At 38.2% G+C, this 26,454-nt stretch overlaps 1 protein-coding gene and 1 long non-coding RNA gene across 3 annotated transcripts; one reads left to right on the forward strand and one right to left on the reverse strand.

Moving 5' to 3' along the window:
* Positions 1 to 13,817: 13,817 nt before the first annotated feature.
* Positions 13,818 to 24,327, reverse strand: LOC131700661 (FRAS1-related extracellular matrix protein 1-like). 2 transcript variants are annotated; one of them, XM_058999272.1, is made up of 14 exons: positions 24,067 to 24,327; positions 23,219 to 23,633; positions 21,902 to 22,103; positions 21,122 to 21,266; positions 20,582 to 20,711; positions 19,947 to 20,019; positions 19,369 to 19,518; positions 18,802 to 19,034; positions 18,103 to 18,150; positions 16,973 to 17,143; positions 16,448 to 16,579; positions 16,104 to 16,219; positions 14,994 to 15,079; positions 13,818 to 14,118 (listed from the first exon to the last, which is right to left on the reverse strand). In XM_058999272.1, exons 1-14 carry the CDS (start codon positions 24,276 to 24,278, stop codon positions 13,997 to 13,999), a joined length of 2,235 nt encoding a protein of 744 aa, XP_058855255.1. In that variant the 5' UTR covers positions 24,279 to 24,327; the 3' UTR covers positions 13,818 to 13,996. The 2 variants fall into 2 exon arrangements, with proteins under 2 accessions (XP_058855255.1, XP_058855256.1); XM_058999273.1 differs by having other exon boundaries at positions 23,219 to 23,694; positions 24,067 to 24,177.
* A 1,286-nt stretch (positions 24,328 to 25,613) lies between these two features.
* On the forward strand, positions 25,614 to 26,247 carry LOC131705215 (uncharacterized). Its single transcript, XR_009310236.1, has 2 exons — positions 25,614 to 25,750; positions 25,981 to 26,247. It is a non-coding gene; the product is annotated as an uncharacterized LOC131705215 (long non-coding RNA).
* Positions 26,248 to 26,454: the final 207 nt, after the last annotated feature.

Genomic DNA, 26,454 nt, shown 5'->3' on the forward strand with positions numbered 1-26,454 from the left:
AGTTGTTGTTTGGTATTTTTTAAAAGCAACTAAAATGGAACGGGGTTCCAGGTTTTGCTATGAGTTTAGTCAAGCATATTGTATGGAAATAACGAGCTAAGGCGTGTCTGGGCAAGCTCATAAAAAACTGCAATGGCTCAGAATTCCATGTAATTGTAACCTTAATTCCACCCAACGTTTATGTTTGCTATGACTGTACAGGAAATATGTGGAGTTTTATTACTAGGGTGTTAAAAACAAAATGTACTTAACAGACTATTAAGCTTTTTGGTTTTAGTTATTAATAATAATAATAATAATAATAATAATAATAATAATAATAATAATAATAATAAAAGTAGGTGTTTAAATATTGTAGGTGAAATTGGTATGTATATTTGGTAAGTTTTACTCGAGGAGCTGAACCTGAGGGTGGTGTGCGTGTGTGTGACACCATAAAGATAGCAAAGCTATGTTCAAAACTGGAATCAGTTATAACTTGTTTAAAAGGCTAGTATATGGTAATAGAAATAGTTTAGAGTTTACATGCTGCTATTTGTTATATAATTTATTGTTTTTTTGTCTTTTGTAAATGTTAGGCAATAAGGACTAAAATCTGTAAATTGTTTCATACCTTATTTCCTGTGGTTTAATTTCTGTTCCTGGGTGTGTCAGAGAACCTTTACCCAAGTCCTTCAAAACACAGCTACTGAAGAAAGGAATGATGTACAGTACTTGTGTCATTCAATCCTTGTTAAACTACTGGTCATAGCAGTAAATACCACAAAACACCAGCAAATGCTGTTATGCACAGTTTTATAGGCAAATGCTATGCAATGTCACTTCTATACATGCTGCATCTGCCGTTAGACACAGAAGTGACAGATAATTCCTTTAGGTCAGGCGAGGTCAAAGTTGTCTCTTCCATTCCTGGTCTTTGTTCCAACCCAAATTGTTTAATTGAACCTGCATCCAGACCAGGGCCGGATTAAAGGACATGGGGGCCCTACGTTAACCCATATTTTGGGGGCCCTATGCACATGGCGAATGGTGTTATTGGCATATTGGTTAATCCGGCCCTGCGTTGGGGACAGAGAGAGTGAGTGGAGCAGAGCGAGCCAATTATATATGGAGCGGGGGGAGCGGAGCGGCGTAGTTGCTGGAGTGGAGCGTGGTGCAGACATTTCCAGCCTGCTCTTTCACAGCACTGAGAAGAACTGAGCACGGTTTTGCTCCAAAACGAGTTTGCACCAAAAATGTAAAGAAGAAGGTGACAAATACAGATGCAGTCACTGTAAAGTATTTTCCATCATGCCTTTGCATGGTAACCATTAATTTTCCAGTTTCAAACCAAAATTAGGCACTTTTATGTTTTGCAGACTTGAGAATTGCATTTAAAAAAAAAAAGCTTTTATATTCAATGATTCGTGTTGCACTTTATAATTCATTATGGAGGGAAAAATATTCTCCTGATTGTGGAGCTGCCATATAAAAATGTAAGTCAGTGTGTCCATCTGTCTGCGGTTATTACAAAGCCTATACTGTTTTTTACCATTCTATATACTGTATGAACTATATAACTTATCTGAACACTTTATGTAGGCTTTTTTCTTTGCTGATCATAGCTGGGCATGAGGCTTGTTAAGCTGTGTATGCTTTTATTGCCTTGTGCCATATGACAGAAATCACATGCGAGAGATAATAATTTAATCTCACTGTTGTTAATGATCATTTTAATTAACATTCAAACATCTGTTGGAACATACAACAAAAAATGATGCAATATGGATCACAGACATAAAAAAGCTTCTGTCCCAGACAGTAAAGTACAAATGCATTAGCAAGTTCATAATATAACTTAATGTTATATGGGTATGCCAAAGTGGCTAACAGTGTGCAGGTGCAAGTGATCAATGAACAGACAGACAATTATAATCCAGGTGCAAAGTGGTTTAATGCGTTTGTCTGTCCAGTGCCTGACGGCAGAACAAACAGTAAACAATAATGATGCTAAGTAATACAGTGGTGTGTATTACGGACTGTAATCCCCGGGTTTGTCCCGAAATAATAGTCCTGTTTATTGTACACCCACACGAAACACAAAACACATACACAACTCGATAGTGCTTGAATTAGTGCTCGTGGTGACAATACAGTTATTTGTGATACAAGTATTGTGCTGTTCTGGGTTTGCGCTGGACTCTGGCAACAGCTCCAGAATGTGTTAGCTGTCTAATAATAACAAGTAATACTTAGACAAAACAAACAAACACTCATGATACGGATATTATATATATTGTGTGACCCTGAGCAAGTCACTTAACCTCCTTGTGCTCCGTCTTTCGGGCGAGACGTAGTTGTAAGTGACTCTGCAGCTGATGCATAGTTCACACACCCTAGTCTCTGTAAGTCGCCTTAGATAAAGGCGCCTGCTAAATAAACAAACAAATTATATATATATATAATTTGCATGCCCCGGTAGCTAAATGCTTAGTTACGGCTCTGGGCAAAACCAAAGCCCATGGCCAGTATACAATATTTTTCTGTATGCATTCTTTTCTGTTGAGCACTACTGACACCGTTGAAACGGTGAGTCTTAGGTCGCCTGCGGATACATTAGTCCAATCAATGCGTCTGAACCTGGTGTGTAATCCCAAGGTAACTGCTCACAGTTAACACGTTTTAATACGTTAATTCACGTTTTAAAGAATACAGTGTCCCCTTCAGACATGTTAAAGGAGAGATTCGGAAATAACATTCAAAACTATGCGCGAGTAAATACCATCCTAACTCCTAACATCCAAAAAAAAAAGAAAAAAAAGAAAAAAAATAACATTTTATGCCCCGGTAGCTGCGATATGGAGTTTTGCATGCCGCTGTAGCTGCGATATGGAGTCTTTCCATCCACCTCCGTTTGCTTCAACCGGAGGCGCATGCAATTTATATATATATTTATATATATATATTGTAGTGGAGTGGGCTTTCTCATTAAAGTTATACAGGCTTTAGGACCCTGGGGATTAGGAGAGGACACTCCATCTTGGTAACACTGAAGTAACAGGAGGCCATTTTGCTAAAGGCCTCCTAATTGGGTTAAATTATTTGTTTATTGTTTTGGCAGTGGGTCTGATTGGGGTAAATTAGAGCCAGCTGCCCACACTTATGACTGTGGGGCATATAAACCTCACAGTTGGTTAATTCGGGGCTGTCAGGTTGGAGAAGGCAGTCAAGTAAAGTAAGTACTGGGTGTACTGGATTGTATGTTTGGGTCGGTAAGCAGCTTAGCTGCCCGACGCTCAGTCAGGGACTGTATTGAGTTTAGGAAGTACTCCTGAGAGGAGTTAGGTTTTGTTTTGCTTATTGTGTTTGCCTGTACTTGCAAATAAAGATACAGACACTGTCCTGTTTAACTGAGAACAAAGTGTGAAACTGCTTTATTTTGTATCAGAATACGGGGCTGGTAAGAGCGGACACCTGGAACAGTAAATACAGAGGGGTGACTTTATCACATATGGTACCAGAAGTGGGGCTTAGAAGAGCCCAAGAAAGCACAAAGGGAGTGTGAACCCCAGCAGCCTACCGAGGCGCTGCTGAGGGAGGAGAAAATGGAACAGCTGGCTGCCCAAAGGACAGATCCAGAAGGAGAAGCACCTGTCAGTGGATCTCCCTGGTGTGAATGGTGTGGAAACCCAGCCCACCGCTGGAGAGAATGCCCAGATGTCTCACCAGACTGGTGTGGACTGTGTGAAGGGTTTGGACTTATATATATATATATATATATATATAGCATTTCCACTGCTATATATAAGACTAAGACTCCACATCGCAGCTACAGGGGCATAAAATGTTATTTTTTTTCCTTTTTTTTTTTTTTTTTTTTTGGATGTTAGGAGTTAGGATGGTATTTACTCGCGCATAGTTTTGTATGTTATTTCCGAATTTCTCCTTTAACATGTCTGAAGGGGACACTGTATTACTTAAAACGTGTTAACTGTGAGCAGTTACCTTGGGATTACACACCAGGTTCAGACGCATTGATTGGACTAATGTATCCGCAGGCGACCTAAGACTCACCGTTTCAACGGTGTCAGTAGTGCTCAACAGAAAAGAATGCATACAGAAAAATATTGTATACTGGCCATGGGCTTTGGTTTTGCCCACCGCCGTAACTAAGCATTTAGCTACCGCGGCATGCAAATATATATATATATATATATATATATAAATTGCATGCGCCTCCGGTTGAAGCAAACGGAGGTGGATGGAAAGACTCCATATCGCAGTTACAGGGGCATGCAAGACTCCATATCGCAGCTACCGGGGCATAAAATGTTCTTTTTTTTCTTTTTTTTCTTTTTTTTTTTTGGATGCCCAAACCGAGAACCAAAAAGGGGGCGTCACCAGCCTAAGAAGAGAGAGGACAAGCGGTACAGGTTGGCCCGGGAGGCTGCACTAAAGTTTTCCTGGTGCCAAGAGGATGGACACGAGGAAGCCAGGTGTGTGCTGCAGGAGTGTGAAAAGAAGCTAGGCTGGGAGGAGCCTGATATGCCAAACGGGCTAGAAGAGACAGAGAAAGAAGTGCATGCCCTGCGTGACCATAAGCCACTGGGGGCGCTGCTGGCGAAAGTAAAGAAGGAGCTGCTACTACAGGAACCAGAAGTTTTCTGGGGAGAAGTACACACTGTGAGGGATTGTCAGCCGCCACAGGAGACGCTGCTGAGGAAAAGACAGTGTGACCTGCAGCTGCCCATACAAACCCAGGATGATGGGAAGAAGTGGTTACAAGCTCAACGGGAGGAGCAGCAGAAACTGAAGAGCCAACTGCAGGAATTAAAGAAAAACATGGAGATTCTTAACCAGGAGACAACTGCTCTTGACGAGGCAGAGCAGTGGAAAAACAAGCTTTCAGAGTGGGAAAAGAAGGCAGAAACCAAGTTCTTGCAGAACCATAGCGCTGTAATATCACTACAAGGCAAGTTGAAAGAGCTGGAGAAGCAAGTTTATGGAAAGGATGAACAGTTAAGCAAGCTCACAAGGAATGTTGCTAAACAGCACAGAAGCAAGTCTGAGAGAGACCAGGTGCTGGACAAGAAAGAGAAGAAAATCGGTGAGTTAACTGCTGAGCTACAAAACTGTGTGTTCAAGATAAAGGAGCTGGAAAACCAGCTTGAAAAGAGTGAGGAACATGAGTGTATTATAGTAGAGCTGCAGAAGAAGAATAAAGTAAAAGAGGCCGAAAACAAAGAACTGTTTCTGAAACTTCAACAAGCTCAAGTACAGTCTTCTGAAATGGGTAACAGAGTTAAAGAAACTGAAGATCAGTTGTATACTTTGAAAAGAGAGACTGAGCGTTTGAAACAGGAGCTTGAACACAAAGAAGAGGGTTTTGAGAAGTTGAAAAAAGAAGCGCTGAAGAGTAAAGAAGAAATGCACCGAGCAGCAGAGAAATGCAGTGCGGATGTACAGCAGATTTTAAAGGGAAAGAACAGTGAAATACAAGAAGTGCAGAACTTTCACAGAATCAAGCAGAAGGAGATGGAAGAGACAGTTAGTGAACTGGAGAGGGAAGCCCAAAGTCTTGTGCGAGAGTTACAGGTTGTCCAAGAGAGCAAGGGGAACCAGATTGCAGAGCTGAAGAAAAGCGCTGATTATTTGAAAGCTGAGTGGGAAGAAAAGTTACAGTGTGTTGTGAGTAAAATGAAACGGGAGAAGTTCGAACTTCAAAAGAAATACAGGGAAAGTAGTGAAGACGCAAACTCTCACCTGTCCCAGCTAGAGACCCGCCTGCGGATACATTAGTCCAATCAATGCGTCTGAACCTGGGGTGTAATCCCAAGGTAACTGCTCACTGTTAACAGGTTTGAAGACGTTAATTCACGTTTTAAATAATACAGTGTCCCCTTCAGACTTGTTAAAGGAGAGTTTCAGAAATAACATTCAAAACTATGCGCGAGTAAATACCATCCTAACTCCTAACATCCAAAAAAAAAAAAAGAAAAAAAAGAACATTTTAAGCCCCGGTAGCTGCGATATGGAGTCTTGCATGACCTTGTCGTTGTGATATGGAGTCTTTCCATCCACCTCCGTTTGCTTCAACCGGAGGCGCATGCAATTTATATATGCATTCTTTTCTGTTGAGCACTACTGACACCGTTGAAACGGTGAGACTTAGGTCGCCTGCGGATACATTAGTCCAATCAATGCGTCTGAACCTGGGGTGTAATCCCAAGGTAACTGCTCACTGTTAACAGGTCTGAAGACGTTAATTCACGTTTTAAGTAATACAGTGTCCCCTTCAGACATGTTAAAGGAGAGATTCGGAAATAACATTCAAAACTATGCGCGAGTAAATACCATCCTAACTACTAACATCCAAAAAGAAAAAAGAAAAAAAGAAAAAAAATAACATTTTATGTCCCTGTAGCTGCGATGTGGAGTCTTGCATGCCCCTGTAGCTGCGATATGGAGTCTTTCCATCCACCTCCGTTTGCTTCAACCGGAGGCGCATGCAATTTTAATATATATATATATATATATATATATATATATATATATATATATATATATATATAATATATATATATATATATGCCCCGGTAGCTAAATGCTTAGTTACGGCTCTGGGCAAAACCAAAGCCCATGGCCAGTATACAATATTTTTCTGTATGCATTCTTTTCTGTTGAGCACTACTGACACCGTTGAAACGGTGAGTCTTAGGTCGCCTGCGGATACATTAGTCCAATCAATGCGTCTGAACCTGGGGTGTAATCCCAAGGTAACTGCTCACTGTTAACAGGTTTGAAGACGTCAATTCACGTTTTAAATAATAGTGTCCCCTTCAGACTTGTTAAAGGAGAGATTCAGAAATAACATTCAAAACTATGCGCGAGTAAATACCATCCTAACTCCTAACATCCCAAAAAAAAAAAAGAAAAAAAGAAAAAAAATAACATTTCATGCCCCGGTAGCTGCGATGTGGAGTCTTGCATGCCCCTGTAGCTGCGACATAGAGTCTTTCCATCCACCTCCGTTTGCTTCAACCGGAGGCGCATGCAATTTATATATATGCTCTGGGCAAAACCAAAGCCCATGGCCAGTATACAATATTTTTCTGTATGCATTCTTTTCTGTTGAGCACTACTGACACCGTTGAAACGGTGAGTCTTAGGTCGCCTGCGGATACATTAGTTCAATCAATGCGTCTGAACCTGGTGTGTAATCCCAAGGTAACTACTCACTGTTAACACGTTTTAAGTAATACAGTGTCCCCTTCAGACATGTTAAAGGAGAGATTCGGAAATAACATTCAAAACTATGCGCGAGTAAATACACCCTAACTCCTAACATCCAAAAAAAAAATAATAATAATAAAAAAATAAATAACAATAATAATTATATATATATATATATAATTGCATGCCCCGGTAGCTACGATATGGAGTCTTTCCATCCACTTCCGGTTTCTTCAATCGGAGGTGCATGCAATTTATGTGTGTGTGTATATATATATATATATATATATATATATATATATATATATATATATATATATATTTGCATGCCCCGGTAGCTAAATGCTTAGTTACGGCTCTGGGCAAAACCAAAGCCCATGGCGAGTATATATTTTTCTGTATGCATTCTTTACTGTTGAGCACTACTGACACCGTTGAAACGGTGAGTCTTAGGTCGCCTGCGGATACATTAGTTCAATCAATGCGTCTGAACCTGGTGTGTAATCCCAAGGTAACTGCTCACTGTTAACACGTTTTAAGTAATACAGTGTCCCCTACAGACATAACATTCAAAACTATGCGCGAGTAAATACACCCTAACTCCTAACATCCAAAAAAAAAAAATAAAAAAAAAAATAACAATAATAATTATGTGTGTGTAGGATGTGTAATATCTATAAGCCTTGTGAATCTATTAATCATGAGGTAGTTGCCTTGATAATAGGACATACATATACAGTTGCGTGGTTACTCACCTAAATAGACCTATTTGACATGGTAATCAGTTTCAGTTAAAGTGCCCTAGTGCTATGTAATAGTAAGAATCCTAAAGGATTTTTTGTCAAACCATTCGAGAATTCTATGTCTTGCATCTAGCCCATAGGCCAAAAGCTCTGGAACTCTTATCAAGTGAATGGGATGAAAGCAGTGGCTTAGACCAATCAATTCAACTTTGTTTATTCCATTTTCAGGGCTGTACTAGCAAAATATCAGCGGCCATCACTCATAGGTCTGCTTTAGATAACAGTAGGATAACTAATTAAAGAGTTTCAGTGTCCGTACTATTTGTTACTATTGTAATACATGTTTTTATTGGCATACCAGTTCCCTTGTCTGGATTAGCAGCTTGCATGTTAAATGGAGTTATCGCTCCCTGGCTGTGATAGCGGTCTGCAGTTTTAAATGGAGTTACTTTGCCATGTGTTCCATAACACCGTCTTGTTAACTTAATTGTTTACTTCAATATCTGGTGTACAGTGTACATTATGTCTTTTGTTGGGTGGTGAAAATGCATCCATTTTGCAGAGAAGCCAACCTTTGTGATGCTAAATTATTGGATTTTGTAAATAATTATTTCTATTTAGGTCTACTCCATTGAAATGCATCAAATTTAAAAGGGTTGCGTTTTTTGTCAGTGCTCTCCCAGTAGATGTGATATTAAAAACCGTAAGCAATTAGCTAGAAACAGGCTTTTACTGACGGTTGTTTTTTTTCTGAACAATGTCTCCCCACTTGCCCTTCTGCCTTTAAACAAAATGTTTTACATGTTCATCAGTACATATGCACATGCACCAGACACATACATGAAGCTAAATACAGCTGAACCATTGCAAGTAGATGAAGAAAAATACATAATAGTTAGAAATACACATTTCCTAACTAAACTATCAAAGACATGTAAATCCTGAGGTAACACCTTATTTTCATCATTGTGAGGTAACATTTATTAACACTGCTCCCTGCATACTAGATTTGATTTTAAGCTTCCAATCAACAATTAAGTCGGCAGCATTTTCCTCATCAAGGCATGATAATCATTGTTAATTAGAGTCATATTTGTTCTTTAAAAAATGCTGCAGTCTGTCTATGTGTATTCCTGGTGGTTGCATTTTGCAATCCTAAAAAATTTTTTTAAGAATATTTATGTTTTTAGCACTTTGTAAGTTTATGAAATTAGATCATACAGTAAATATATGGCGATAAATATTGGGCAAGGAACATTGTAATGCCCATATGTTCAGCTTTATTGTAGGAGACGGTTGTTTATCTGGATGTAGACAAATTTTACTATTTTCGTGCACTTGCCTAGCCTATCAGGCCTACAAACAAAACACAAATTTAAATATAAATATGGCTCAAAACTTTTAAAAAGGAATTTCTAATGCTTTGCTGCATACTGTCAAAACCAAAAAAGCAAAGTAACAACACGTTTTAGAAATACTAAGTTTTATTTATTGTTAAAATTTGAAACAATACTTTTTTTTTTTTAACCTGAAAAAAAAGTTTATTGTCAGGTACATCTTTTCTACTGTTAATGACATCTACTCCTCATGAAGACACTGCTATTTTTATAGCAGCTTTTAAAAGGCACCAAATTACAAAACTAAAACTGTGTAATTATTTAATGCTAACACTGTATAAAATGCCCACAACCATCAGTGATGTCTAACATAGTTTGTTGTTTGTTTTGTTGGTTGTAACTCATTATTTGACTGTTTCTTTAAAGCTTTCTTTTTAAAAAAAATCAGTAAGGATTGTTATTCATAAAACTTTTCTCAGATTTTTTTAAAGAGGGTTTGGAGATTACGCTCCTGTTTCAAATCGCTCTCTGCTTTGAGAAAGTTTAGAAACACAGTGAAAACACGTCTAACTAAAGTGAGAGTTTAGTTAATTGAGAGAACATCAAAGCTAACAGTGATTTTAAATGCTGCATTTCCATGTTGTGTTTATTATGCAGATGCAGGTGCTAGTTACACCAGCCAATAAGATGTTACATAAGCAGCCCCTATTTAACAGCAGGATGCTAAAGTATTTTCTTAGGCTAAAGGCATTAATTGCTAGTCTGAAGCAAATGGATGTGGTTTCTTTGTTGTAGCATACTAATTAAAGGAGAAGAACATTGACAGTATACTGTGTTACAATTTAGAAGACATTCCAGTGGGGAATACACACAAATGTGGCGCTTTCAAACAACAAACAGAAAATCACACTTTCTATCAAATTTAAATAAATACTTTTTGGGGGAGGGGGGGGGGGTACTTCGATTGGGTGGTGATAAGAAAAAACAACTTTAACTGTAAGCAGATCATTTTGTTGTGTCTTTTAGTACAAAAGACATAACAGAACTAAACAAACAAATTGCTGTACCTTAAATGTAAATGTTGTAACCAATTTTAAAAGGGAACACAACAATATATTTTAGGAAACCACAGCCCCATGTCACAAAATCCCAAACAGCCAGTAACAGTCTCCACATAGCACATCTGAGCCCCATGTCAATCAATCAAGTTTATTTATTTATTTTTTGGGATTGTATGGGGTCATTTGAGTCTCTGTCCTAATTCATCAGACAGACAGACTCAATGGGTTTTAAATGTGCAAATGCAGGTTTAGGGTAAGAATATTTATGTTCATGAGCTATAGGAAATCATGTGTTTCACAAGCAACCAGTGGACTTGTATTATTCTGTTGTGTGTATATATAGACAAAAACAGCTAGGAATAGAAGGACATTTAACTTCTTGCAGTGTGGAATAGTGATTCATAAATACATATGTGTACTTTGATTGTTTCTTATACTCCCTATACTATTAAGTTTCCATCAGCCCTTTGGTAGACACCGACAGCCTGGGTCTGTCTCTATTGTCTATTTTGGAGAATTTCTTTATTATATATTACAACATTAAGGTCTGGGAAATAATTGCATTCAGTATATTCTGCTTTCCTCAAGCTTTTATATATATATATATATATATAAAAAAATATCCTGTGCATGCAACTTATAGCAAAGTACATTTTAAATAAAGACATGGAAATTCAAGCATGGAATGATGGGAAGTCAGCAAGATTCATACCAATAACAGATTCATTCAGTGAAACATTTTTTTAAAAGCACAAAATTGAAAATACAAGATAAAGGGAAAACAGACATTTCTCTATTTAAGAAAAAAAAAAAACATGGATAAAAAATATTAGCATCACAATAATATATGTCTCTTCTTGGTATATTATTGGGTGATTATATTTTATTTATATTTTATTTTTTTGACTGATTTTATTTATTTTTGTTCTATTGGGAACCTATGGAATAAACAGTTTATTCCATAGACTAAACCCACAAGCTTATTATTCAATCCAAATTTAATGACATTATATATATATATATATATATATATATATATATATATATATATATATATAATTAAACCCTAAAAGACCATAAAGCCTAACTTTTCCCTGGTCCTTAAGTACAAATACATATTGCATGATTAAAGTTAGGTTGTCTCCCTCTAATCTAATGAGGGGTTATCATTAGCTTACGTATGTATATAATCAAATTTATAAGTGACTGTTCATTTGACTACTTTAAACTACTTTACCTATTACATAAAAAAAACACCAGAAACTAGTAAGAAAAATGTATATAAAAACAATATTAACACATCTTAAAATATTTTAGGTTTAATTACATTTCTATTACATTCTTAAACATTAATACAGTACATAACTGTAATATAAAAGTAACATACAACTTTGATAAATGGACAAACACATATAACAGACATTAAGCCAGTAGTTTTGCTGCGCAGCAAAGTTTACCCCATTTGATAAGAAACAATTTACAAATTAACCTTACAAGCAAACGCTTAGTAAACTGGGAACATCATCTCTGGCAAAACCTGATGAAAATGTTATTAATTTAGCACCATGTTCAGTTTCTAAGAGAAAAATTTAAAGGCAATATCATTTAAACAAACAATTGCTCTGGAAATACCCGGTTCTCACAAATATTTTACATGTTCAGTTTCTTTAAGCACAGTATACTGCCATAGGATAGTATTGTTGAGATAATGTACACATTTAATTTTTATTTGGTCCTAGTAACATTAGAAAGGCAGCAAGAATAGGCATTAAAAATGACAAAAAAGCTGTATTATTATTTTTTAAATTCAGAGATAAAAAAAGCACATCTTCATGAGCCATCTGGTTTAGGTAATGTCTTGTGACATGAATGAGGATGGCATTCAATGAGAAATGTGTCTTTGCCACTCATTTGTTAGTGAGCCATCCTCACTTGTTTGATATTGTGTGTTATTATGTACTGAGGCATGCAGTATTTGCAGTTTACCTGCAAATCGGACATCACACTGTCCTGTCCTGTTTTTCTCTTCCCTTTTGTTTTTTTAACATTGACATTAAGCATTCTCATATACCCTGTGTATAATATCAAGCCTATGGGACAATGCTAATCTACATTTCCAGTCAAAAAGGATGATCTGGCAAAAGGACCATGGTAAGTTTCCAAAGAGATTTGTCCACTTCCAATGTGAAATAGTGTCTGTTCCAGAGGTGGACCAGATAGAGAACAGAGCTCTGCTTAACGACCAAACAACATAGTCATAGTCCAGCCACTCAATGTCTTTAAGTGCCATGACAATGCATATGCAGATCCGGATACTATCTTTATGGACTGTTCTGGGTCCTTCACCATTCTAGATTTGTAGTAGAAAAACTTCTTTGGAAACTTACCATGGTCCTTTGATACCAAGCATTAAAACTTAATAAATTACCATAATTCAATTACATACATACCTTTGTAATATATTGTCAAAACAAATGGTCTATACCAGGGGTCTCCAATCCTGATCCTGAAGAGCTACAGGGTCTTCTGGTTTTCGTTTCAACCAAGCTCTCAGTTACTTAATTGAATGAATTATTGGCTTAATTAGTCAAGACAAACATGTGTTCTTGATCTTTAGCCATTGCTGACCTAAAGACACCTAAAAAACCTGCAGGATTGGGGCTCTCCAAGACCAGGGTTGGAGACCCCTGAACTACAGTAACCACCCTGGTGAAAACACTATTTATATTTCTTGTGTTAAGTAACATTATGATGTTTGACAGACCAGAATTATCAGATTGAATTAATTTATCACAACAGTTGTAGTCATCATAAGGATAAAACCAGTGTTTCAGTACAACTTTGTAAGATGATAGGTATGCATGTGCAATTACAAATATGACATATTTGTTTATTGTGAAATGAAGTTTATTTTGTTTCTATCTCATTCTTGTCATGTCCTTTATGAATAGCAGAGCTGTTTACTAAATGCACTGTTAGTACATCATAAATGCCCTCAACTGCAAAGTATTTTAAAATTTCTGTTGTTGTAACTTGCAATGCTTTTAAATCACAAAACCTAAAGCAGGACTGGACAGTCACCCTTGACACCAGGTTATAACAGTTATGAAGGCACCAGAATCACCAGCATACAAACACACTAGTTACACAAAGCTCTTCTTTTAGCATTGTGTGCTTGATTAAAAATAAATACATGTAGAATAAAATATGTACAATAAGCAGTTGTTATTTTATAACAAAATATTCTAGTTACCTTTAACCAAGCAGACCATTAAATAAAGTATAAACCCATTTCCTTTTTCTAAAGGGTGGCACTGGACACTTATGGATACTGCTATACACAGTACAAAAAGTATTCAAATTACAGACCGAAAGAAGGTTCTTCTTTGAGTACAGAATTAGTAACCCCATTCAAAATATCATACAGTTTATAACAATAATCACAGATAACCAATACTTAAAGGGGTGCCTGTTTTATTAACAAACCTTCACGTTTTATACTAGAAACCTGTATTGTATACTTAATGTCCTTCTTTTTGTGTCTCACAGATGGTCAGGTTTCCTCATGTTTTCACATAGCAGACATAGTTATGACTTTTTCCTTTTCTGCAATCTTTCACTTGCCACTTCCCTCTTCTCTGCACTAACACACAGTTCTTTCCAGCCTTCCTTGATGCCCGTGGGGGTCCTTTCCTCCAGTTTGTGAAGGACACTGGCTCTCCACCAAGCCACTCCATTTCCCTGCCTTCACTCTGTCATTCAGGCCTGTGGGAAACGTGAAAGCATTCATTATTGATATTACCCACAATTCATCTTATTGGTGCCAACTCCTGGACATTGTATTCATTCAAATAATTCTCAATAACAGTCTTTATTATGTTTTGATAGGTGGTTATATAATCTCTTATATTTCAGTTACAAACCACTTGTAAAAACATACATTTTAGGGATTAGATGATGCAGTGTGTTCTCTATCATTGTATGCTGGGTTTGTGTTTCAGCTTACACCATATTTAAACATATTTTACAAGCTTTTCCAGCAAAATATGTCATTTTTCAACAGCTTTCAAGAGCAGAATTTCTGAACTGAGGTGGTTAAAAATGACCACGGTGTGCAGCTATAATTTCTGTCCCCTCACATTTTTGATGAGATTTTCCATATACTGCCTCAGTGTTGTCACGTGAGAATAAAATACAGCTGCACACTCCTAGTGGTCATTTCTAAAACTTCTTCACAGCAGTTATTCATTAGAATTGGTTGAAAAAGGCCATTTTGCTATAAGCCTGATGATGTCAGCAAATACAGCCAATACAGACTGATAGAGCACACACATGATAGGGTATTAAACAGGTACAAAATGTAAATATCAGCAAAATGTTGAAGCTATAAAAGTATCCCTTTAATGAACTAGGTGATTACCACTGGATGCCTGGGTTCGAAAGTGGCTCACTTTGTCACTGCTTATGCAAGCCATTTTTCTGCTCATAAAATGCTGAAATTGGCAGCAAATAAATTATGGATGGGATCTCGTGAATTTTAATGCATGACAGCATCTTTCAGGAAAATGTTTTGGTTTCATAATAATGTTCCGACTGACATAATATCTATTACACTCTACTCTATTTTCTGAAATTCATACCAATCCAAAATGGCTTCCTTCCGCTGAAATCCCACAGCCACGTCATATCAGGTTTTGAGAGGACACTAACCAGATTGCCACGATGTCTGTCCAAAGATAAACAGAAAATAAAGTTTACTAATTCAGGCAGGAGACCTCCACCAAAGATTGATTTGACAGAATCTTTATTGCGTTTGACAGAAGGACCAAGAGAACGTAATATAATTTTTGGCCCGTATCCTTGTCCATTGAGCTCTAGAGCTGCCAGTATACTGGCTGACGGATGTAACGGTTATTGATTAATGACAGTCATGCCAGCGGCAGGACCAGTAGCACTCTGGACCACCTTCCCCATGTAATGCTGAAGTGTTTATAATGATTATAAGCAGTTATTGCCAGCGGCAAGGCAAGTGGCACTTTGGGCGACATTACCTCCCCTCGTGAGCTGGCTGAGCTGCTGAGGTGGATGCATGAGTATGATAGCTATTGCCAGCAGCAGGGCAAGTGGCACTTTGATGATTTATGGCAGCTTACAGTCAGTGGCAGCAGAGGCACCCTGGACAAGGCACATTGCAAGGTGGAGGCAGGGGAGGAGAACCAAACAAAGAAACAACAAGGAGGCATGGGCAAAGGACTCTTTATAGGAACATTCTGATTGCGTATGTGATTAGAGGCGGATCCTCCTTTCAGAAACATAACATAGTTTCCATTAAAATAATGAGTTACCATGAATTGTATGCTTTTGTACAATGCTGGGTCCTGCATTACATGCCAATATATTCAATAACTTAATACAACAAATGTCCATGCAAAGATTGATCAAAATCAGGCAAACTGTTCCCATGATACACTGTTTCAACACAATTTGATAAGCAGTTTTGAAGGTATGTAAAACATCTAAGTATGATAAAACCATTAACCAAACAATCACTAGCCAGAAATATGTAGGGCACCATGACCCTGATTCTGATACTCATGAATTAAAAACAGTGCTATTGCATCTCTGTTGCTGGAGATATACATCTGCCAGTGGGGATAATACAATACACAATCAAGGAACAAACCAAGAGTATCAGATTTTCAGATGCATATATTATATTATTTGCATGAGCAATGCAATGTTGCCTTTACATTTCCTTGCAAGCTCTTGCAGCTGAATTCCATGTTGATTTGTGGTCAGTGCTGATGTAGTAGCAATGGGTTCCATGGTAGATCCATCCAGGAGGACATTTTTTAGCATTGATGTCCTGAAATGAAAGAAAAGTCAATTTCTCTAAGTAGTATTTCTAGGGGAATGCATGAGAATGAACTGCCCCATATTTTTTTTAAACTAAAAACAATCCCATCAGTTTAATTTAACTAATCATCTCAATTGAATAATCTGTCAAGCTGTTCATGAAGCATGTTTCCATGGTGTATGAAAAGAAGGCAACAAGAAGGCAAGACATAGTCATTTAATGCAGAAAGGGAATTACATCACTGGTTGGCTTCCATGGTTTCCAAGAAATCCCATCACAATGAAACAGTTTTTGGGCACTTTGGTCAAAATGAAGAAGGCGTTTCAGGTCAGGTGTGCAGGGCTTAGGAAAGGATCTGCTGTAGTCATCCTACAAAGAAATCCCAAATCAGCTTTACTCTGTGTGCCAGAGTGTAATCAGTAATACATTTCTGTTCTAAAATCGCTTTTACCAAGTTCAAAATATCCTTGATACGCCACTGTCCATAAGTAACTACACTTGATGTGTGTATTTGTTTATTTGTACTATTGTGATAACATTTTAATGTCAAAATATGAAAAGATTACCTCTGTGGTACCAGTCTAACAAAGGCTCAGACCAATGTAGCTGCCATTGTGTGACCACTGTCCCTTAGTACAAGACGATTACCATAAAGGATTTGGTAAGGCATGATAATAAGAGTTTGCAATACAGAAGTAATGCAAAGTATAGGAGTAGATTTTGCAGTTTCATTCATGCTTAAAATTACTTGTGTTTCAGTACCTGTTTTGTGGAGTGGACAGTGGCTCTGTCAGAATGCAGGAGCTCAGTGGATCTAGGAGAACCAACAGGATACCTCTGCTGCCCTCTACTGGTAACCAGTACCTTGGCTCTTTTGCCAGAGTTAGATGGAGAGCTATCATCCTCCACTCTGAGCGACATGATCCCATGGTACTGAATACAAAGAGGAAGCATTCAAGGGAGGACAATACAGTTAGAGCGATGATAGTGAATTAAGTGAGACGAGACAATAATACAGGAATAGTTACTTGGGGGCAGCAGAAATGATCTTGGTTGCAAATATATTTCAGAATGTGCCTTCAGATCTATGTGCACATCTGCAACAATGCTTGTTTACTGTTCCCACAACAATCCATATATTGCAATCAGAGCACCGACATTGCTGCAGGAATGAGCATGATCTGGATACAGTAAGATGCTCATAAGATACATTTTCTTTCTCCTGGCCAACTTCACTGTGATATAGTGAAAACACAGGAGTCAGTTATAACTGTAAACTGTAACTGCACTTTATTGTTGTTTTTCATACACTCTCTTAGCCGTCTCTCTCTATCTCCATTCGACCGGAAAACACTAACAACCTGGCTTACGACAGTCTCCTGAATCTCACGACACTCCTTAAAGGCGTAGCTTCAATTTATTAACTAAACAGAGGAACCCTGAACATAACATTCACAACGTTCTGAGATGAATCAGCTACTAGGAACCGAACAAGCTTAGATGGGCTAAATGGCCTTCTCTTGTTCGTGCTTTTTTAAATGCTCTTATGTTCTTATGAGCACTGCAAAATGAAAGTTGAATTTCCAGCTAATTTATGACCCATGATGTGTGAATAAAAATATGGGCCAAAGCAAGAAAATCTTCTATTTTAATTTTAGATTGTATTTTATTTTTAACTCTTTATTTAAAACACCTGATGATTAATGTTTTAGTTAATTGTGTTGAACCCCGATCTAATTTAAATATGGTTTTGTATTGTACATTGTAATGTATCTTTAAAGACAATAATGCCCTCAGACAGGGCATGGAAAATTTGCAGTAATTAGAATTAACCTTTAGCCATGATCATGAATAATATATAAAAATAGTATAACCCAATGAAATTAACTTACTGTAAACACTACATCTGTCCCATTTCGTTCAACATATGAAGGATGGACCTGTTAGGAAGAAAGAAGTACTTCAGGAAGATGCTAAATAATGGAGTCAAAGAAAACATTTGTAATCATTTCCAGGTGAATTAAGTTGAGTAAATATAACTTTTTTTAACTTAAAAGCTATGGTCTTTACTAATATAGTACTCCAAAATTCCTCGTTTTATCAAAAGTTATTATTATTATTATTTTTAATCAATTTTCACCCACAATTTGGCCCTCTCAAACAACAACAAAATCCATTATAATTCATTAGCAACAGCTGGTGGAATTAGATGTAGGCTTAAATAATGCATTTGTTGTAATATTATATTACAGGTTTTACCATTTTTTCTTAAAAGCTGTGAGTATTTGAAGTTATGGTTGATAAAACAGCATAAACATGTACATTCTGGTTTCCTCACAGTCCAATTTTAGAAATATGCAAGCTTCTACAGCTTTATTAATATCTTGAACATTTCCCAGTTCATACTCAATATCTCCCCACCCCCATGTTTACCTAAAAAATACAATCGTTATATTGATTTTGACCATTTTTATAAAAGAATATCTCATCCTGAAATACAGTAGGAATTGTTAACTTTTGCAGTCACCCAAAACGTTTTTGAAAAACACACACATTATGCTTAATGCCATCAATTGTTGTTAGTTCCTTACCGTTTTCCCATTTCCAATGACCCTGAGTCTTTTCTTTGGTGGAGGTGGGTTGTATTCCTGTGATACATCGCCTCTTGTCCACCCAGTGCCCTCTACAGGGGTAAGTGAGATTTTCTCCACTTGGATTACACCATGGCTGGGGGGAGGATACTCAGCAGTGACTGGGGACGGCTGACCTCTTAGTCGAGGGACAGCTGGGACCTGGCCAGTGTTTTTACTGTTACTACACTGACCTGTGTGCAAAAAACAAGATCCACTGGGTTCAAAACACATTCACATACTGATTTTATTGTTACCCTATAACCCAGCTCCAAAAAGTACAGTACTTCCAAATTAAAATACATTTCTGTTTATTTTATTTCTCCCTAAATAAAGATGGCTGATTGTGCTGAACTACAGTACATAATGGAAATGAATTACACTATCTAAAAATATAGGATAAAATATGGTGGTATTTAGATCTGTCACTGTTTCAATCAACTGCATAGAAACCCCATCGTCCTCTATACCGAGCACAGACGGTTCCAGTACGAGTGATTTCACAGGTGTCTTCACATCAATTCATACCTTTCCTTGAGTCAGTGATTCTCACCACTAATTTCGTCTTGCTTCCTAGCACAGTGTTAACAGGGGAGTTGAGAACCACCTCAAACACCTCCTCAGCTTCTTCCAGTCTGTCACTTGTAATCCCTATGTTCCAAGTCCTGGTCGAAACCCCTGGGAATGAAAGAAAAATACATTGACTCTCAGCCACATCATCCCAGCGGTACCTGTATAGATAAAAAGACACTGGAGGTCACTGTAAATGACACCTGTCAGCACTTGCTGTGTTTATCGTGGGAGAATCTGCTAGATTGCAGCAGCAGATTATCTTAAAATTCAAAGACTTTATTTCAGATTTGTATGACATTTGAAGGAACATCTTTGAATGAACATCTAAACAGACCAATCCCACTGCCAAGCCAATTGACTCTTTACACCCATGTTGGCAAGCTGGAGAACAAAGGCCAGCCCTGCAGGAGTCCACTCTGAGCTCAGCAGGCGCCTAAGAAGAAAGACTCTTTTGCTGACTTTGCCTCCCAGATCCAGTCCGGTATTTGACAAATCTACTCTAGAAATGAAAGTGAAACACATTAATAACATACCAGGATCAAACTGGATCAAACTGGAGGGGCTGAGAGTAAAATCCTTCCTGACAGAAGCAGAGATCTCATTGACCTAAATAATAAAATATAAACACAACAAGATTAACAAACAAGAAGCTTTATTTTCTCTGCCCATTTACAGTACATACAGCCATGCTTGCAATGTGTTTAAGGCCTGTACGTGAGCTATGTGAAAATTACAATAAGTGTAAGCAAATTTAATTGAAGTTGAGATCTCTGAAGTCAAGATGGAAAGTTATATCTGTGGATATGATTGCTCTTGTTAATGATAACCTGTAGTTACACTAGTTATCCACTAGAGGAAGAGTCACACTGTCTGCATTCGCCGTGCAATTTCTGTAAGAATCTGAAGGTAATGTACATTTTTATAAAGTAACCGCTTCGAATTTACATTCATTTCATGGAGGCCTCTTATTTTATATTGTGTGTCTTTGTCAAGCACTGTTTATTTTACCTGTAAAATTAATGCTAAGCAATTATGAAGCTCATTTCAATTGTATGTTGATGCAAATATCAATTAGTTGTCACATTAGTTTTGCATTAAGATAACAAATTGCACTGAATTGAAAAGATTTATTCTCTTGAACTGTAAGACAACTAGGATTAGCATTTACCTTGATTCCAATGAAAGAAGACTCCATCGCATAGCCCTCTCTAGTGATTGGCAATGAAAGTGTCCCTACATCTTCACACACCACATACTCAGACTGGGAGAAATCGATTCGAGACCACTTCAGTTCAAGCCTGCAGAAAATTCAGTAGAATTTAATGTGAACAAAAAAGAATATACAATGTATATTTTATTATTGTTAATAATTAGTTAAACATACTAATTTTAGGATGCCGTCCACCTAGCCTCCAAAACCTGCCTTCATACTGCAGCAACAACACGATGATAATGTGATTTTAAATTAAATTTATGTTAGTTTTATTGCTCTTAAAACGTTGTAGACTGAAGTCTCTTTGTCCACGGAGCAGGGATAACACAAGCAGTAACAGTGTTTGCTTACTCTGTCCTGGACGAATACTACCTGGAATCTCTATTGGTGACTGCCTGCAAATGGGCTCAAAAGCCAATCGTAAGTGATTGTTTGGTAATTTTCATTTTGATTAATAAATAAATAAATAAATAAATAAAAATGAAAGTGTCTCACATTTGTGGAATTCCAGTATTTCCTGTTGGGTCTGAGACCAAAAACTCCAGGCTGTCAGACAGGGCCTCCAGAGATGGATTGATGACATAAAGAATATGTCTTCTGTTTAAATCCTTCTGAGTAAACCTCTGTCGAACAAAGTCTCCTTGAAACCAATAACACTTAAAATTACTGTCACACTTCTTAATATTTCATCATACTTCCTTTATGAAACTAATTTATATCATTCTTAATTTGTTAATGGTTAGTTTTTTTTTTTTTTATATATATATATATAAATTTAGTCGTTGCCAATTATTGTTATTATTTTCTCCCAATTTAGAATGGCCAATTATTTTTTAAGCTCAGCTCACCGCTACCACCCCTGCGCTGACTCGGGAGGGCGAAGACAAACACACACTGTCCTCCGAAACATGTGCCGTCAGCCGACCTCTTTTTTTCACACTGCAGACTCACCATGCAGCCACCCAGGAGCTACAGCGTCAGAGGACAACACAGCTCTCGGGCAGCTTACAGGCAAGCCCGCAGGCGCCCGGCCAGACTACAGGGGTCGCTGGTGCGAGGTGAGCTGAGGACATCCTGGCCGACCTAACCCTCCCTCCCCCCGGGCGACGTCTGGCCAATTGTGGAATAGCCTGGACTCGAACCGGCGACGTCCAGGCTATAGAGAGCATCCTGCACTCCATGCACCACTCGGGAGCCCCTCGTTAATGGTTAGTTTCTGTGATAACAGATGATGAGGAGAGGTGGGTTTTCCTGTTGCAACCTCTTGTCACTTACCTGTTGTCGCGTTTTCCAGGTAACCAAAATCAGGAGGCCGTAGTATCTGGAAGATGATCTCCTCATCCTTGGTATTGGCATCTGTTGCTTTCAAGTCTCTGGAGGAGATGTAGCTCCCGTAACGGCCGTCCTTCAACAATTCCACCTTTGATACGCACTGGAGGTGAACGATTCTAGGAGAAGACTTGTCTAGTTGCTCTACCTAGATGACAAAAAGCAAATAAGCAGGGGACTGGTGGCTTGGGACTGGTTGGGTGCTACATTGCTTTAAATACAGAATTTACATGACTATAAATTATAGGTGTAATTTGTAAATATATTATATAGATATGTACTGTATAAATTACTCAAAATGTGCAACCATAATATTATATTTAAATGTTTATAAGCTATAATCAACTACCAACGGTCATTGGTTTTACAGAAACCGATATTACACCACAGACAATAATATGAATCCTATCTTTTATTTGTGTTTATTTACCATTAATATTAAAAAATACAGAAATTGACAATATAAAACACTATCTTCAATGCATTATTTCTTGTGACCCAAAAGATTTCTGTTAATTGGATTTCATTCCCCTTTGAACTATTGATAATTGAGACCCAAATAAATCATTTCTTAAACTTTAGGAAACAGTAATAACCAAATGAAAAACAATTTACATTATAAATAAAATAACCTAAAAAAAATAAATAAATAACTTCCCAGTGCAGGTGGGCAATGTCCCTCCTTCCCGACTTTTACCTCTCATTGATTCATTCTGAATACTTTAAACCCACCCCAACTACTGAGTGGCAGCAAATTCCTACCTTTCTACCTTTCTATTGGAGGACTGTACACACTTGCGAGACTTAAAGCTATGTTACAGTTCGATAGGAAGTATTTACACACTCTTGGAATTTAAAACAGAATTGCAAATTGTGGCAAAATGTAAAAAAATGCCTACACATACAAAAACCCCAGAAGAATATGCCTGTGACCATAGGGATTTTGTTATGGAAGACAGCAAAGGAAACAAGGTACAACTGAAATGTGCAAGTGCTGTTGAGATACTATACATATTGTGACAGAAAAAAAACGCCAAGAATCTTGAAAAGTAACTGAAAACAAAAATTTCATACAGTATATAAAAACCAGATTTACACAAAAATGAAATTAATAAAAACCAAAAAACAGAAGCCCTAATTATAATGCACACAGGGTCAGGATGGATTATAAACCTTATTGTGTCATTGTAATACCTCGTTACTGATACAATGCACATAAATCAGTTACATTGCTACATTAAAATGATGGATTTGTGCTAGTACCTGGATAGTGAAGAAAACTGGCTCTGTCTGCTTTTCCCTGTCAATGAGGAAACCGTGGTTGGTCCCGTCAGAAGCCACAAAGCTGAAGCGGTCTATCTGGGAGTCCCCTCCAGTGTGTTTGTAGGCCAGGTCCCTGCTGTTCACATCGAGCTGGGTGAAGCTGTGCTGAAGCAGCGGGGCACCGCGCCGGGAGAGCTGCCCGTATCGTGGGAGCTGTGCCAGCTGGAAAGTGAGGCTGTGTGCCGGGGTGTCCGGGTCAGAGAGCTGCAGGGCCTCGGGTGGAATCACCATCATCGAGCCCTCCAGCACCAGCAGGCCCGTATTGCGGGAGACCGTAGGCAGGACACGGTCAGCAGTCTCCACAGCAATCTCCATCGTCCCATTCTGAGTGGACAGGCCGTTGCTGACGACAAATCTGGCAACGAGAGAGGCAAGGCATGCCTTCAGCATGTGTGTGTGTTCTTTTCTCGCCCCATCTACAGAAATGAAATGATAATGCACACCTATTACTATAGGGGGTTTGAGTCCTGTGTCAGCCATGTAACATTCTCAAAGCAGCCAGGGGCTCTGTCCCAGTCCTGGTCCTTTTTAACAAGGCACATAACTGTATGATGTGTTATGATGTGCTAGTACTGTGAAACTATTGAAATGTGGAACAAATTGAAGATCTGGTTTCTAGTAAACCTTTAAGTAGGTTATTAAATAATGTTGTGTGTATGCCCCTTTTGAAAATGTGTATATGTGTCAATGTAAATAAATACACCTTATTATCTTTACAGTATTTTGGCAGTAATACTTCTCATTTTGATAGTGCCTTTAAATTCCAAGCACATACCCTGCAGTCTTACCTCAACACCTCCTTCAGTGAATGTGCTCTGTTGTCATGAACAAAGCAGACAGTCTGTGCAGCGATATCCATCTGGCTGAAAGTGGTGATGGGCACCCCAGGGTAGCTGACATACTCTATGTGGCCACCGGAAGGCGGAGAGGTAATGACATACATCAGCTCTTCAGGCTTGTCAGTGCCATCCACGGAAAGCAAAGTATCAGTGGTCAACATCACCTGCTCTCCTTTGGAGATTTTGAGGGGTTTAACAAAAACAGCAATGTCTCCTGGAAGGAAGCATAAAACAGGGTCACTGCACAGTTCATTAAAGTGCAGCAGTGTTTCTGTTGCACAGGAAAATGCTACAGTAATCAGTGCATATGGGACCCACAGTAAATGTTTCCCACTTTAGGAAGCGGGATTCACATGAAATAGACCAAGCAAACTTCAGTTAGGTATGATCACAATGACTCATTCTGGTGTGAAATGTATTCTGATTTGCTTTTTCTAATTAAGACACCAATTAAACTGAAATTAATGTCTTAACTGAAATAATAATTAAAAAAAAAGATCTTCCTTTGCTAGGTGGATAATGTATGAATCTCTCATTCAATGGAGCTCTAGCACAGTATGTGTACTTTTTATATGTGCTATTTATTAGGTAGGCTAGCATAGTCCATTTAACATTTTGGGCTGTGACCACACAAGTACATCCCACATTACTGTTGCTGTGGGTTCGTCCAGGTTCACAGCTGCTGTTAAACAGTAAGTAGCGAGGTGCCCAAAAATATAGTGTTATACACTGGGGCGCCTAACTTTGTTTAAAATATGTTATAATATGGCTTGTTTATTGATAATCGACACATGTATGTTGACAGTTAAAAAATGCCTTGCTCGTCTTTGTTTTAAATCCAGTGCTGGATGCTAGAGAATGTTTTTCATGTTTTGTCATCAGACATTGCTGAGCTCAGCTATCACTGCGAATCCAGCTACTATGAGATTTTCAGAAACCATCTCTATAGGCAACGCTTGGTGCTGATAGGTTGAAACAATAAGTACCCGCACTCACACGGCAATGCTAATTGGTTAAAACACCTTATTCATGACATTATTACAGGCACTGCAGATCAACCATACATTGCTCATAGTACGTTAACAAGAGTACAGTTGTGTTCGGCAGCATCCTTAAGCACCAAAATAAATAAATAAATACAAATTGATGTGCTAAGTATGTGAAATTTACCTGCCCCGGACCAATGGAGTTGATGATATATCATGAGCTACATTGGTAAATACTGAGTCACATTTTTTATCAATCAGCATTTCTACATTTTTTTGTCATTCAGAGACATAATATATTATTAAGTTTCGATATGAAAGCTGAACATTAATATCAGCAAAGAGCAACTAAGTTACAAGTTTTTAATGAAAAAATAATTGTAACCAACTGTGACAGAAATACAATGAGTTCTGGTGATAAATCTTCCTCCCGACCTGTGAGGGCGCTAAAGAACGGGAGGAGAAGTATCTGGAAGGGCTGTCCTGACAGTTCGTTTCCGGGACCGGGAAGTGGGTCAGAAGGAAAGAAGCGAGACTGTGTTGTAAGACCGTATTGATTTGACAGGTGAACGAGGGGCAGCTGCAAGTAATAAGGCAGCTGCAACCGTTTACCTAGATATCATGCGGGATTACATATAGGTGCCAGGGTAATGCTGTTCTTTTCCTTTGTTTGGGTAAAGAGAGAGAGAGAGAGAGAGAGAGAGAGAGAGAGAGAGAGAGAGAGAGAGAGAGAGAGAGAGAGAGAGAGAGAGAGAGAAGGATTGAGAGAGGGACTGAGAGAGGAGCTCTCAATAATAAAGGAGAGATAGAGACGTGTTACGTGTTTTTGTGTTGTGTTTGTCTGTGTTGTAATTGTTTGTGTTTTTTACATCACCAGACAGTTAGAGCACATCTCCGGAGCTGTCGCCGAGGGTCAGCACAATCCGGAGCACCACTGCACTACCGTCACAAAAAAAACTTGTGTTTGCACTAAGCACCAGCACGACTGCACTCACCCAGGACTGGTGACCGTGTGTTCATTTTTGTTCGGGACTGTGCCCTGTTTCGTTATCCCCGTGCTTTACACATTGGTGTGCATAGCCGGGGGTTTATTATTTGACGGTCACCAGACCTGGATTATAAATAAAGCACCTTTTCCACTGTATACCGTTGTCTGCCTGTCACTCCTGCATCGCATCACCGCTGCACCTGTTCCCCTTCACTAGCCACTTTGCCACACCAACGTTTTCACTAAAGTAAAATCAGGCTTGTATAATTTTGAAATACCACTTCTTGATATATTTACTACTGCCTAATCTAAGCTAAAAATAAAGATTTTGGTGGGAATTGAACTTAAACTTGTTCATGGGCC

This window comes from Acipenser ruthenus, chromosome 2 (assembly GCF_902713425.1).
Source record: "Acipenser ruthenus chromosome 2, fAciRut3.2 maternal haplotype, whole genome shotgun sequence".
Classification (NCBI taxonomy): Eukaryota; Metazoa; Chordata; class Actinopteri; order Acipenseriformes; family Acipenseridae; genus Acipenser; species Acipenser ruthenus.

Coding starts and splice junctions, on each gene's coding strand:
- LOC131700661 (XM_058999272.1), bottom strand. CDS start 24,278: ATGTTGACCACTGATACTTTGCTTTCCGTGGATGGCACTGACAAGCCT. Junction 20,020..20,581: donor CTTCTTTCATTGGAATCAAG/GTAAATGCTAAT, acceptor TTTATTATTTAG/GTCAATGAGATCTCTGCTTC. Junction 19,035..19,368: donor AATCACTGACTCAAGGAAAG/GTATGAATTGAT, acceptor TTTTGCACACAG/GTCAGTGTAGTAACAGTAAA.